This window comes from Lotus japonicus, chromosome 5 (genome assembly GCF_012489685.1).
Source record: "Lotus japonicus ecotype B-129 chromosome 5, LjGifu_v1.2".
Classification (NCBI taxonomy): domain Eukaryota; kingdom Viridiplantae; phylum Streptophyta; class Magnoliopsida; order Fabales; family Fabaceae; genus Lotus; species Lotus japonicus.
The window spans coordinates 17,630,688-17,644,998 of record NC_080045.1 but is presented as its reverse complement, the minus strand read 5'-3'; the positions used below and the strand labels follow the sequence as shown (position 1 = coordinate 17,644,998).

At 39.1% G+C, this 14,311-nt stretch overlaps 1 protein-coding gene across 1 annotated transcript; it reads right to left on the bottom strand.

Moving 5' to 3' along the window:
- Window positions 1–589: 589 nt before the first annotated feature.
- On the bottom strand, window positions 590–13,745 carry LOC130719206 (uncharacterized). Its single transcript, XM_057569839.1, has 9 exons — window positions 13,590–13,745; window positions 13,187–13,454; window positions 12,876–12,972; window positions 12,668–12,763; window positions 1,757–1,892; window positions 1,514–1,668; window positions 1,268–1,385; window positions 931–1,122; window positions 590–829 (listed from the first exon to the last, which is right to left on the bottom strand). The coding sequence occupies exons 1-9, from the start codon at window positions 13,743–13,745 to the stop codon at window positions 590–592; spliced, it is 1,458 nt and encodes a 485-aa protein (XP_057425822.1).
- Window positions 13,746–14,311: the final 566 nt, after the last annotated feature.

Here is a 14,311-nt window from a genome sequence, read left to right as displayed (position 1 = left end):
TAGGTCAAGAGAACAAACTCTCCCTTGTGACTAAATAAAAGATCAAGACAACAAAGAAACAATAGGAAATAGACCAAGCAAGACCAAAATAGTATCAGATCATGAACACTGAATACTTACATATAACAAAAGAAGTTGAAACCCTGAAATCATTTTACTCTTAATGATACAAATTCTATCCCAAAAAAAACTTTCACATAAAAAGTACTTAAATAACATAAACTCCAAAGTCAATAAAAACCCAAACACAATACAGCAAAACTATATAACATGTATATGACAAAATAATAACTCGATATTCAAAGAACTATACAAGATCATCAACTTATATATAAACATGGATACATACATTCATTACATAAACAATTTTAGTCATCAAGTAGTTAACAAAACAAGACTACAAATTGCTTAGAGTAAGCCAAAATAAACATTAACCTACAAACACTACCTAATATTCCAACTGATTAACCTACCAACTTCTTAGTTTCCTTGATATCAAATAGTGCAACTATGGTCTACAAAAAAACTACCCATAGTTATTAACTTGATTCAAAACCAAGGAATAAACACCCCCATTTTCACACAAGTACTAATCTGTTCCATACTTGCACTCCTTAAACTTCACATTCTGAAATTCTTCCTCCACAACAAATTCATCCTCTAGCTTTCTCTTGAATGATTTTGAGCAACCACCATATTCTGTAGTGCTCCTTTCAATAGCTGGCTTCACAATCACAGGGACCACTAAATCAGGAGGGCTTCCCAATAACTCCATATCTATCTCATAATCATCAAGGTTCAACTCAGAAAATGAACTGGGGAACTTTGCCTACAAGATATCAAATAAACAATTAACTATTTTACCAAATTGTTGTTTCCAATACTAACCCAGTAGAACAAAAATTAAGCACCAAAATAACATAAACAAACCATAATGGGAGTCTCAACAGATGTATTTGCCATAAACACTTCCATAAGATCAAAATCATCACAAACACGTTTCACAGTATATGGATCCTCAAAGTTGTACACATTAACCAAATTCTTCTCAACCTTAAATAGCAAATCCCTTCCAACCAACCCTTCCTGCATAACAGTGGTAGCACGAGTGCAGTTCGGATCCTAAACAATTTAACAATTGATGAATACATATTTAGAGATATTTAAACTCATCAACTAAGGCTAAATTAGACAACAAAATCGAAAATAATCAAATCAAAATCATAAATTCCCACACACACACACACACATATATATATATATATACCTCAACTTCATTTAGCATCTGACTACATGTTTTCTTTAGCAGATTTTCAGCAATTGAATCGGGCATCACAAAATCAGCAGAATCTACCCCATCAGAGACTTGTAGCTTAATCCTAAACCTAACAACATCAAGAACACAAGTCATTTAGGTTTTTATAAAAACAACACAACAACTAAGTACAATTTCAAACTCCTGAAAAATAAATATCCCTTGCAGATTTTAAATGTCAAGATTTATAACATATACCTAGGAGCAACATAATTAACAAGTCTAAAACAGCCAGAACAGTAATAATGCCCATTCTCATTCATAACTGCACGAGAGCACTTGCAAGCTAGGTACCACCAGCTATCATCTTCCAAAAGTGTAACTATCTTCGCTCGAACAACAAAATCTCCATCCTGCATTTATACATCTTAATTCATTCTTTCCACAAACACAAGGTACTAAAGAAATAAAACATCTCTTAATGAAAGAAATTACAAAAACCTCAATCGTTTCATTCAATGATTTCACAGTTTTTCTTGGATGATTCTTAATAAAATCATCATACACTGAAACAACAGAATTTTCAATCATATTAAACCCAGCTTCATCAGCAAACTGAGTATCAGTCACCATAATCCTGAAAAAGAAGAAATAAAAGCACAAGTAGATTATATCCACCTAACTCAAAAAAAAACCTTACTCTACAAAGAGGTTTCAATTTTGAACAAAAACATACTCATTCCAGAATGATAAAACCTCCGGGATTTGAGGGTTAAAACTTAGCCTCGTTGCACCCACTATGTAAGGCCCAAGTTTTTCAGTTTATACCAAGTGAATAAATTCTTATTCACCAGTAGGTTTGATGCATGGCGAAGGGAAACCTGAACAAGAGTTTAGTAAATGAAATAAATGTATGAAGGAGAAAGTTCAGGAAAAGTCTAAGGGTTGTATCGAAGTCGATTTAAGTTATAGCACGATCGTTATACGCTTAAACCTAGGTCAGAAACCCTAGTATATAGCTGATTTTCACTTTTAGGCACGACGGAAGTTAATTCCAAAAATCTTCAGAGAAATGTTAGAACTTCTCTTTTTCCATATATCACAATCGTTTCGAGGCGAAACTCTAGGATCTACGAACGTCCGATTCCAATCATCGGAAGTTTGCCGAAACCGAATCCCTGGTATTTCAAAACCCTAGAATTTCTCGACAATGAAGACTTTATCTATTCAGAGCTTCAAATGGATATTCTACACGCGTACACCCATTTCTCTTGATGATTTCAATCTTTCTTCAGAAGGAAGTTTTCCATTCCGACATTCGATGCAAAAAGCAACTTATCGGGTAAAATAGTTTTACACCGACTTTGCACCGACTTTGCATTAGTTGCCAAAAATACAAGGAGACATCTTCTTAGCTTAGGAATTCCTTTGCCAAAACCTATCTTAGAATTCATGGAGAATGATGCCGGAAAAATCAGATTCGCGAAACTTTCATTTTCCCGCGAATTACCATTTTCTATATATAGCAAGCAAGTGAGAAGAAATCACAAAACTCCACCATTTCTTCCCAAGGAGGCCGCGAGTTTGCATAGGAGAGGAGGAGGAGAGATTTTCTTCATTTCTTGCTTGATCGTTGATTAATCAGTTGCTGCTTCAAGGTTTCGAGGTATAGTCGCTAATCCTTACCTCTGATCGCTTTTTCCATAGCTTTTCTGTAGAGTTTTCTGAGTGGATAGTTTATGGGTTTTTGCAAAACTATCCTGAATCTTTCATTTCTGATTCTAAACCTCTTCTATATGTGCCCAAGATCACTTCTGCCGGATTAGATTTTCCGTTATGTCGCCGGAATTCCGCCGGAATCGATTTTAGCCTAAAATACCCATTTTGGAGTTTTGGAGTAAAGCTTCAACCTTTAGGCTGAAACCTATCGCCTTAGCTTAGTGCTAGTAGGATTAGTTGTCATAAACGTCGTTGGTGACGTCCCTGCAAAATTTTATTTTTGGGATTTCAGTTTTGAAAATCCTAAGTTAAAAATCATGACCAAAATACCCCTGCGACAGTTTTCGATCCGATAATTTTTCCGAGTTCAGAATACCCTTAGTTACGGCTTATGAAAGCATAGGAACCAAGTTTGATCGAAGAAAAATCGAGCCCCATAATTAGCCAAAGTGGCCGAGCCCTATTAAGGGGGAGGAAGAAATTTCCTTTTTCCGAAAACTTGTCTTTCGCGCTAGATTATCGTACCTTAGAGTATAGATTACTTCGAGTAACCTTAGTAAGTATCGATAGCTTAGTTTCCGATAGATTCTGATAGTATTTCTGTGATTTTGTTTTAAAGGAACTTTTGAGGAATTTCCTGAGGAACAACACTTTGAGTGCGAGGAAGCACTAGTTGATTATTCTGGAGAACCTACAGGTGAGGGCTTCTCACTGAATCTCTAGTTAATGCTTAGGGTCGATATTTCGACATTGTTTACTGTTTATGCACTGAGATTGTGTGTGATTGAAAATGTTTTCTGAGGCTTCGGCTGACAATGTAGATGATTCATCTACTGAATGTTTTTGAAGATTGACTTACATGCTATGTGCTATGTGGGTAATCTAGGATGTGTGGTGCATGCTTTATATGCTAAGTGCTAAGTGTTAATGTTGAGATTTCTTGATATATGACATGTTGTTGATTGTGATGATTTAAATATGCTTTACACTGGAAATCTGAGATTCTGAACGGTGAGAATAGCGGGCAGGTCATGCCGATTTTATTTTGAGAGTTTTGAGAAAGTTTGATAGGACGAACGAGGTTCGGGCCTTGTATAGGGTTTATGGATCGAGACATTCTCTGGAGTCATTTGGGGATTCGAAGATCCCGAGAACTTATAGGAATTGCGATAAGACTAAAAAGGATATTATTTTGAAAAGAAAATTCATAAGACATTAAACAACCTCTAAATCTTTAAGTAAGGGTAATAATCTCGAAAGGAGGCTTTGGATGAAAACCATAGTTTTGGAAAACGAGAAGTGTCGTCAGATCCAAGTGTTGAGTATGTCGTTGTTGTGTTGTTGGAGCAGCGTTTGATGTCGGGCTGTTGGAGCAGCGTTTGTTGTTGTGCTGTGGGAGCAGCTATGTTGTTGGGCTATCCTGGGGATAAGTCCGGGGAATTGATAGCTCCCGAGTATTTGATACTCTTGTGCTGTTGGAGCAGCTATGTGTTGTTATGAAGTGCCAAGCAGAGTACTTCGGTATAGCAGGAAGTAACGATCAGCCATGCAGAGTTGGATCGGTCCTGACTATACCTGGCACAACAGGAGGTAACGATCATCCATGTAGAGTTGTATCGTGCCTGTTGATGTTCGGCATAGCAAGCAGAAATGGTCAGACCATGTAGAGTTTGTACCGTCTTGACTATAGCCAAAGGTGATAAGTGACGCCCGAGCAGAAATGGTTAAACACGAGGCTAGTGTTACGACCGTCTCGAGGTGCCCAGCCTATAAGTGGCAATACCTTTGGTTTGTCCCGTCGCCAAGCAGAGTGACGTTGTGGTTTTGTCCCGTCGCCAAGCAGAGTGACGTTGTGGTTTTGTTCCGTCGCCAAGCAGAGTGACGTTGTCGGTTTGTTCCGTCGCCAAGCAGAGTGACGTTATTCGGGTTTTATGCTGATCTGACTACATGATGAGTGTGTTTGATACTTGTAGTTCTACTTGATGCATGTTAACTGTGATTTACAGTCGTTATATTCTTTGTGGAAGTATGCAACCCTAGGATGTTATCCCTAGTTATAAGCCTAAGTGGCTATTATCTCATTTATATTTATTGGTGCTATTATTTACATAATTATTTGGAGTTGACCCTCGCGTCTTCTGGGTGTGCTTTGGCGAACAAACGCCCTTTGTCAGATGTCTTTGGCGGGCTGATCCATGATGGTTCATCCTTCGGGAGGAACTAGGGTTGAGATGCAGAAACTGGAGCGTATCGCGGTAGTGAGAGGAGGACGGATGGTGTACTTAGACTAGGTCGTTCTGAATTCAGATTTGGGCGACGACCACGCTAGCATGTAGGTCTTAGTGCTGGTGTGAGCTCCTCGAGATGGGATTAGTGTAGGAGTAGAGTCTTAGCTCTGAACATCATTTGTTTCTTTTGGGACAGGGTAGTTTCCCACCTATAGCTTTCGTGTGGTTCTTTACGAGAATCACAGAGAGTTGGTTGGACTTAGGAGGTCTTGTTTCAGGCCGATGGGCCAGCTTATTCTCAGTTTTGAGGGATAGTGTTGCGGACACTTAACCTTTTCTTTTGGTTTGTACTTTTGCCTACGGGCGCTACTCTTCTATTACCCGTCACTGGAGGTTCACTCGTGACGAGGTTGCTACTTACAACGGGGGGGCTGTTATATATTTTGTATATTAGTTTTATTGCTTTTCGCATTTGGGTTTTATCTATTTCAGTCTTGTCTTAGTTATTATCGAAAAAAAAAAATATTCACGTTTTTCCGCATTAAGTTTACTTTTGGTTACTAAAGTGACGCCACCGAAATCGGGGTGTTACATTGTGGTATCAGAGCACGGTCGAGTCTTTCGGGAGTTGTTGGGGAATAGGTCTTTTGTGCTAGGTTGTGTGACTCTGCAAAGAGTGAAAAATTGATTGTCTGCAAGCGATTTTTTCGCTTAAAAAAAATTGATTGAAGTTATTGCTTAATCATATTGTATAGTTATGGAAATGCTATCTTATGATGAGTACTAACTGTTTGTCTACCTAAACAGAGAACATGGTGAACATGAATCAACTCGCTGGGGCAATGACTGCTGTGGCCCAGGCAATGACAAATCAAACAGTGGAGAACGCTCAGTGGCGTGCTGACAAGGCTGAACGTGAACGACATAAGCGTGAGAGGGAGTTAGCCCTAGACCAGAACAGGGGACTGAATGATTTTAGAAGGCAGGATCCACCCAAGTTCTCTGGTGGTACTGACCCAGACAAAGCGGATCTCTGGATTCAGGAAATCGAGAAGATATTCGGCGTACTACAAACTGCTGAGGGTGCCAAAGTGGGCATGGCGACTTATCTGCTACTCGGGGATGCCGAGTACTGGTGGAAGGGCACCAGAGGAATTATGGAAGACAATCACGAGGAGATTAGCTGGAACTCATTCCGGATCGCATTCTTGGAAAAGTACTTTCCAACAAGTGCTCGGGATGAGCGGGAGTCACAATTTCTGACACTCCGTCAGGGAGGTATGTCAGTACCGGAATTTGCTTCGAAGCTGGAATCTTTGGCGAAGCATTTCCAATTCTTTCATGATCACGTGAACGAGCGCTATATGTGCAAGCGTTTTGTCAATGGACTGAGGGCGGATATTGAGGACTCAGTGAGGCCGCTGGGAATCATGCGATTCCAGTCGTTGGTTGAGAAAGCCACGGAGGTGGAGCTGATGAAAAATAGAAGGATGAATAGAGCAGGAATTGGGGGACCGATGAGGTCGAGCTCCCAAGACAACAAGGGAAAAGGAAAGTTACAGATGAAGAAGCCTTATCAGCGTCCTACGGGGGAAGGGTTTACCCCAGGACCGTTCAGGCCTACGATTGCTGCTGCGGGAGGAGCAGGAAGCCAAGCTGGGAGCCGTGAGATGACATGTTTTAAATGCGGGGAGGTTGGGCACTACTCCACGAAATGCCCGAAGGGGAAGCCGAGGTGTTTCAAGTGTGATCTACCAGGACATCTGGCCAACAACTGCAAGACACCCAAGGTTGAGCCATTTGTCAACACCATAAGGGGAAAGCGCCCTGCTGCTAGAGGAAGAGTTTATATCATGGATGGTGAAGGAGCTGAGGAGTTAACCAGAGGAGAGCGCAAGAACGATGGTAACCTTCTAACTATTCTTTCTCATTCTAGTATAATACGCTTCATTACTCTCGTAGAACGTGCAACACACCTAACTTGCCCTTACTGTCGAGCTTTGACTTTATAGTTATTACGCCTAATAATACTTTATTTGACCGTTGCTCGTGTTTAAACTATAGAAGTTACACGAGGTTTAAGATAACACGTTAAGCCTAGAAAGTAGTCTTGTACCGATGCGTTTGACCAGAAGCTTGAAGCTAAAGAATGAATCATAGAGAGATTTCGTATGGATAGTATACGTATGATGTCGAGAGTGTATAGTTCCGTAGCGACATTATTGAGGATTTAATATCAAGATATTTGTGACTATTGGATGATAGGAACTCATTGACTGTTCCAGTGGGTTTTTCTAAATTTCACCTTCGATGTGTTAGGCTTGATCAACTTAATATTGAGGGGGTGATATTCGGAATCAGATCTGGCTATGGACTTTGATAGAAGGATTGGTAAGATTGACTTGAGTTGATCGAGGATTAGTCGAGCTGGGAGGAAAAAGTTCGCATTAAGTATAAGTTCTCTTGCGAAGGAGATATAGTTTGAAGAAATGGATATTCATTTAGGAAGCATTGAAGAATTAACGGACATTAGAGGTCCAAACTTGGGGAAGGTTCAGGTTTTAAGTCTATGAACTGTTGTCTTAAGTTTCTAGGACTCGAAGTTGGTTAGAATTTGATAGAGAGATGAAGAAGTTTATCGACAAGATGGTAATCAAGTTGCAAGAAGGAAAGTGTTAGTATTAAGATGAATACTTGAAGTTATCAGAGTTGGACAAGCTACTCAGAGTCTAATGGTGAATGGAACTTTGTTATGGATTTCGGTGATGTATGCTAGAGTTAGCAAGTGAATTTTGATAAGTTGAAGGAGAATCCTATGATTAAGATTGACTTGGGGAGTTGGAAATCGTGTGTGAGTAAGGGATGTAGTGGTGATAACAGTTACGATAGTAGTTAAACCTCAGAAGGTTGGAGGATCGGATGACGAAATGACTAGTTAAGTCCCTTGAGGTATAGTTATGATTTGATCTTCTAGAGGATAAATCTCGATTGATGCGAAGCGTTAGGGATTTCAGCAAGTGTAAACTGGTTGGAGTGAGGAAGGTTTTGAGGACAAAGACGACAATAATGGATTGTTGGATATCAAGAGGATGATTAGCTTATGAGGGGTTAATGAATTTATGATTAAGGAGAATGAGTCTTGTCATGCACAAGGTAGTAAGACTCAAGTTGAGCATTAAATCCGGAACATAGAGATGTACCGAGTTCCTAATCAGTATTTTGGACGAACAAGGGCAGAGGAGCAAGTGGTTAAGGTTGTGCGATTGCACGAATGCCAACAAATATTATTTCCAACGGAGAACCGATTCAAGTGGTCGAACTGGACAACAGAGAGTTAGAGGACGATATGTTTTTTGAGACGCCGTCGGTCAACATTGGGACTAGAAGAGTGAAACAATCGAGGGGAAAGCAGAGTGCTTTAGTGCAAGTTATTTGGAACAAAGACACAGAAGGTGCTATATGGGAGTTAGAGGAAAAGACCAAGGGACAATATTCAGAATTTTTTTTTTACTAAACCTTAAGTTTCGAGGACGAAACTTTCTTTTTGGAGGGTAGTAATGTAAGGCCCAAGTTTTTCAGTTTATACCAAGTGAATAAATTCTTATTCACCAGTAGGTTTGATGCATGGCGAAGGGAAACCTGAACAAGAGTTTAGTAAATGAAATAAATGTATGAAGGAGAAAGTTCAGGAAAAGTCTAAGGATTGTATCGAAGTCGATTTAAGTTATAGCACGATCGTTATACGCTTAAACCTAGGTCAGAAACCCTAGTATATAGCTGATTTTCACTTTTAGGCACGACGGAAGTTAATTCCAAAAATCTTCAGAGAAATGTTAGAACTTCTCTTTTTCCATATATCACAATCGTTTCGAGGCGAAACTCTAGGATCTACGAACGTCCGATTCCAATCATCGGAAGTTTGCCGAAACCGAATCCCTGGTATTTCAAAACCCTAGAATTTCTCGACAATGAAGACTTTATCTATTCAGAGCTTCAAATGGATATTCTACACGCGTACACCCATTTCTCTTGATGATTTCAATCTTTCTTCAGAAGGAAGTTTTCCATTCCGACATTCGATGCAAAAAGCAACTTATCGGGTAAAATAGTTTTACACCGACTTTGCACCGACTTTGCATTAGTTGCCAAAAATACAAGGAGACATCTTCTTAGCTTAGGAATTCCTTTGCCAAAACCTATCTTAGAATTCATGGAGAATGATGCCGGAAAAATCAGATTCGCGAAACTTTCATTTTCCCGCGAATTACCATTTTCTATATATAGCAAGCAAGTGAGAAGAAATCACAAAACTCCACCATTTCTTCCCAAGGAGGCCGCGAGTTTGCATAGGAGAGGAGGAGGAGAGATTTTCTTCATTTCTTGCTTGATCGTTGATTAATCAGTTGCTGCTTCAAGGTTTCGAGGTATAGTCGCTAATCCTTACCTCTGATCGCTTTTTCCATAGCTTTTCTGTAGAGTTTTCTGAGTGGATAGTTTATGGGTTTTTGCAAAACTATCCTGAATCTTTCATTTCTGATTCTAAACCTCTTCTATATGTGCCCAAGATCACTTATGCCGGATTAGATTTTCCGTTATGTCGCCGGAATTCCGCCGGAATCGATTTTAGCCTAAAATACCCATTTTGGAGTTTTTGGAGTAAAGCTTCAACCTTTAGGCTGAAACCTATCGCCTTAGCTTAGTGCTAGTAGGATTAGTTGTCATAAACGTCGTTGGTGACGTCCCTGCAAAATTTTATTTTTGGGATTTCAGTTTTGAAAATCCTAAGTTAAAAATCATGACCAAAATACCCCTGCGACAGTTTTCGATCCGATAATTTTTCCGAGTTCAGAATACCCTTAGTTACGGCTTATGAAAGCATAGGAACCAAGTTTGATCGAAGAAAAATCGAGCCCCATAATTAGCCAAAGTGGCCGAGCCCTATTAAGGGGGAGGAAGAAATTTCCTTTTTCCGAAAACTTGTCTTTCGCGCTAGATTATCGTACCTTAGAGTATAGATTACTTCGAGTAACCTTAGTAAGTATCGATAGCTTAGTTTCCGATAGATTCTGATAGTATTTCTGTGATTTTGTTTTAAAGGAACTTTTGAGGAATTTCCTGAGGAACAACACTTTGAGTGCGAGGAAGCACTAGTTGATTATTCTGGAGAACCTACAGGTGAGGGCTTCTCACTGAATCTCTAGTTAATGCTTAGGGTCGATATTTCGACATTGTTTACTGTTTATGCACTGAGATTGTGTGTGATTGAAAATGTTTTCTGAGGCTTCGGCTGACAATGTAGATGATTCATCTACTGAATGTTTTTGAAGATTGACTTACATGCTATGTGCTATGTGGGTAATCTAGGATGTGTGGTGCATGCTTTATATGCTAAGTGCTAAGTGTTAATGTTGAGATTTCTTGATATATGACATGTTGTTGATTGTGATGATTTAAATATGCTTTACACTGGAAATCTGAGATTCTGAACGGTGAGAATAGCGGGCAGGTCATGCCGATTTTATTTTGAGAGTTTTGAGAAAGTTTGATAGGACGAACGAGGTTCGGGCCTTGTATAGGGTTTATGGATCGAGACATTCTCTGGAGTCATTTGGGGATTCGAAGATCCCGAGAACTTATAGGAATTGCGATAAGACTAAAAAGGATATTATTTTGAAAAGAAAATTCATAAGACATTAAACAACCTCTAAATCTTTAAGTAAGGGTAATAATCTCGAAAGGAGGCTTTGGATGAAAACCATAGTTTTGGAAAACGAGAAGTGTCGTCAGATCCAAGTGTTGAGTATGTCGTTGTTGTGCTGTTGGAGCAGCGTTTGATGTCGGGCTGTTGGAGCAGCGTTTGTTGTTGTGCTGTGGGAGCAGCTATGTTGTTGGGCTATCCTGGGGATAAGTCCGGGGAATTGATAGCTCCCGAGTATTTGATACTCTTGTGCTGTTGGAGCAGCTATGTGTTGTTATGAAGTGCCAAGCAGAGTACTTCGGTATAGCAGGAAGTAACGATCAGCCATGCAGAGTTGGATCGGTCCTGACTATACCTGGCACAACAGGAGGTAACGATCATCCATGTAGAGTTGTATCGTGCCTGTTGATGTTCGGCATAGCAAGCAGAAATGGTCAGACCATGTAGAGTTTGTACCGTCTTGACTATAGCCAAAGGTGATAAGTGACGCCCGAGCAGAAATGGTTAAACACGAGGCTAGTGTTACGACCGTCTCGAGGTGCCCAGCCTATAAGTGGCAATACCTTTGGTTTGTCCCGTCGCCAAGCAGAGTGACGTTGTGGTTTTGTCCCGTCGCCAAGCAGAGTGACGTTGTGGTTTTGTTCCGTCGCCAAGCAGAGTGACGTTGTCGGTTTGTTCCGTCGCCAAGCAGAGTGACGTTATTCGGGTTTTATGCTGATCTGACTACATGATGAGTGTGTTTGATACTTGTAGTTCTACTTGATGCATGTTAACTGTGATTTACAGTCGTTATATTCTTTGTGGAAGTATGCAACCCTAGGATGTTATCCCTAGTTATAAGCCTAAGTGGCTATTATCTCATTTATATTTATTGGTGCTATTATTTACATAATTCTTTGGAGTTGACCCTCGCGTCTTCTGGGTGTGCTTTGGCGAACAAACGCCCTTTGTCAGATGTCTTTGGCGGGCTGATCCATGATGGTTCATCCTTCGGGAGGAACTAGGGTTGAGATGCAGAAACTGGAGCGTATCGCGGTAGTGAGAGGAGGACGGATGGTGTACTTAGACTAGGTCGTTCTGAATTCAGATTTGGGCGACGACCACGCTAGCATGTAGGTCTTAGTGCTGGTGTGAGCTCCTCGAGATGGGATTAGTGTAGGAGTAGAGTCTTAGCTCTGAACATCATTTGTTTCTTTTGGGACAGGGTAGTTTCCCACCTATAGCTTTCGTGTGGTTCTTTACGAGAATCACAGAGAGTTGGTTGGACTTAGGAGGTCTTGTTTCAGGCCGATGGGCCAGCTTATTCTCAGTTTTGAGGGATAGTGTTGCGGACACTTAACCTTTTCTTTTGGTTTGTACTTTTGCCTACGGGCGCTACTCTTCTATTACCCGTCACTGGAGGTTCACTCGTGACGAGGTTGCTACTTACAACGGGGGGGCTGTTATATATTTTGTATATTAGTTTTATTGCTTTTCGCATTTGGGTTTTATCTATTTCAGTCTTGTCTTAGTTATTATCGAAAAAAAAAAATATTCACGTTTTTCCGCATTAAGTTTACTTTTGGTTACTAAAGTGACGCCACCGAAATCGGGGTGTTACACACTACACCTTGAAGCACACTTTTTCCTAAAAATACATGTTACATAAATCAAGAAATTACCTACTTATTAAAAAAATACAAACAAAACACATCACCATTTATAGTCAAACAATATATCAAGTTTTATACAAGCTTTATACCTCTGAATTTTTTTATTTTGGCTGACTGGAAAACCAAGATTGCTTCTTCAGTAGAATGAATAGACAGATAGTCCGTGACAAATTTGGCATGCTCTTCAAACAAAACACATTGAACTCTCCCCCTAAATATAAAATTAACACAAACAAGAATGAAATTATAAATACAAAGTAGACCAACAAACACATGCACTAAATAATAGTTTAGTTCTTAACTAAACAGGATATGAAAATTACTTGTCATCAGCAAGCTCTATGATCATCATCTTAGACATCTTCCCTTTTTTAACACAAGTCCTTTCTTCAACAATACATGTGAGCAACCCAATAAAATCTGCACAATAACAAATAAATTATAAACTAACATCAATGCATACCATACATTAGTTAATATAACAAGTTAATAACCCTACACAGCTACTGAAATCAACCACATATTTATGCAAGTTTTCAGAACTGCAATAGCTTAAGGAAACCTATAAAATCCATAAGTGATTCTACATACCACTATGAAGCATAAAACTTATCACACATTTTAATATTCTTACCAACTAAACAATCTGACCGTCCACAAGCCATATTTACTTGTTCTGAATTCTTTAGAGAAAGACCCCACATCGGAATCAAAGTGTTCTCACATGGGACAACAATAGAATCATGATTAAGAAGAATCTTGAAGGGATGTTCAGTTGCACGAAAAGGTCCCAAATTAGGCACCAACCGACCAAAAGTTATCTTATATACATTCCCTTCCATGAATGTTTGTCCCCATTTAACATACATTTCTCTCCTTAGAGAGCATTGAATCTTGCCTCCCTTCAAATGAAACCATATAGCATTTATTATTCAAAACAAACAATCATAAATCACACTTAATAACTATCCAATAATAACCAAATTAAACTTTGAATGACTTCTGAAATAAAACAATTCTCAGATCATACTACATACATATTGATCCATAAGAATTATCTCCACTGATTTTGGTACTCCATTTCCATTACACGTGTACACAGTCCAAAGCCTGACTACCCTCACTATCACACTCCAAATTTGAGAGGGTGGACACAAGGCATTAACAATACCCAGAGAGAAAGAGTTAGCCATCACAAATTACTCCAAGTTTGGAAACTTTATCTTAAGCAAAGACTGAATACTACTAACACGTTTAGCTTGGACCACAACACATTACTATCTTATATAGGCAATATTGGCGGGCTCTTAAAATTTTGTAATTCAAAATTTTTTATTAAACAATTATAAATGATAAAGTTTATCCCTAACTTTTACTGCTTATTACGAAGTTTTATCTAAAACTTGAGTACCTGTCAGTAAAAGCAGCCTATTGCACCAAGCTTAATAAAATGATATTTTAATCCATCTAACTAAACCTAACTATACATCACAACTGATTACCATCATTTTAACTCATAAAAGAGACACCCTTTAGGACTGTTTCCAAAAAGAACAACTAAGAGAAACTAATTTGTTATTTACTTCAGACACACAGCTCATGTATAATATAATAATTAATTATAAAAGATATCCCTTAGTTTACCAATGGGTTAGACATAATAAAAATCTACAATAGTAACTGAAAAAAATTGGAAACATGCAAGTACCAATCACCTGACACGTACTGAATAGTCTGATATATGACATATAAATCACCT

What these genes read in the sequence shown, in the direction of transcription:
- LOC130719206 (XM_057569839.1), bottom strand. Translation starts at nt 13,745, where the DNA reads ATGGCTAACTCTTTCTCTCTGGGTATTGTTAATGCCTTGTGTCCACCC. An exon ending in GAAGCAATCTTGGTTTTCCA is followed by an intron (nt 1,893 to 12,667) that starts GTCAGCCAAAAT and finishes CTTCTTTTTCAG; the next exon opens with GATTATGGTGACTGATACTC. An exon ending in CATTGAATGAAACGATTGAG is followed by an intron (nt 1,669 to 1,756) that starts GTTTTTGTAATT and finishes GTATAAATGCAG; the next exon opens with GATGGAGATTTTGTTGTTCG.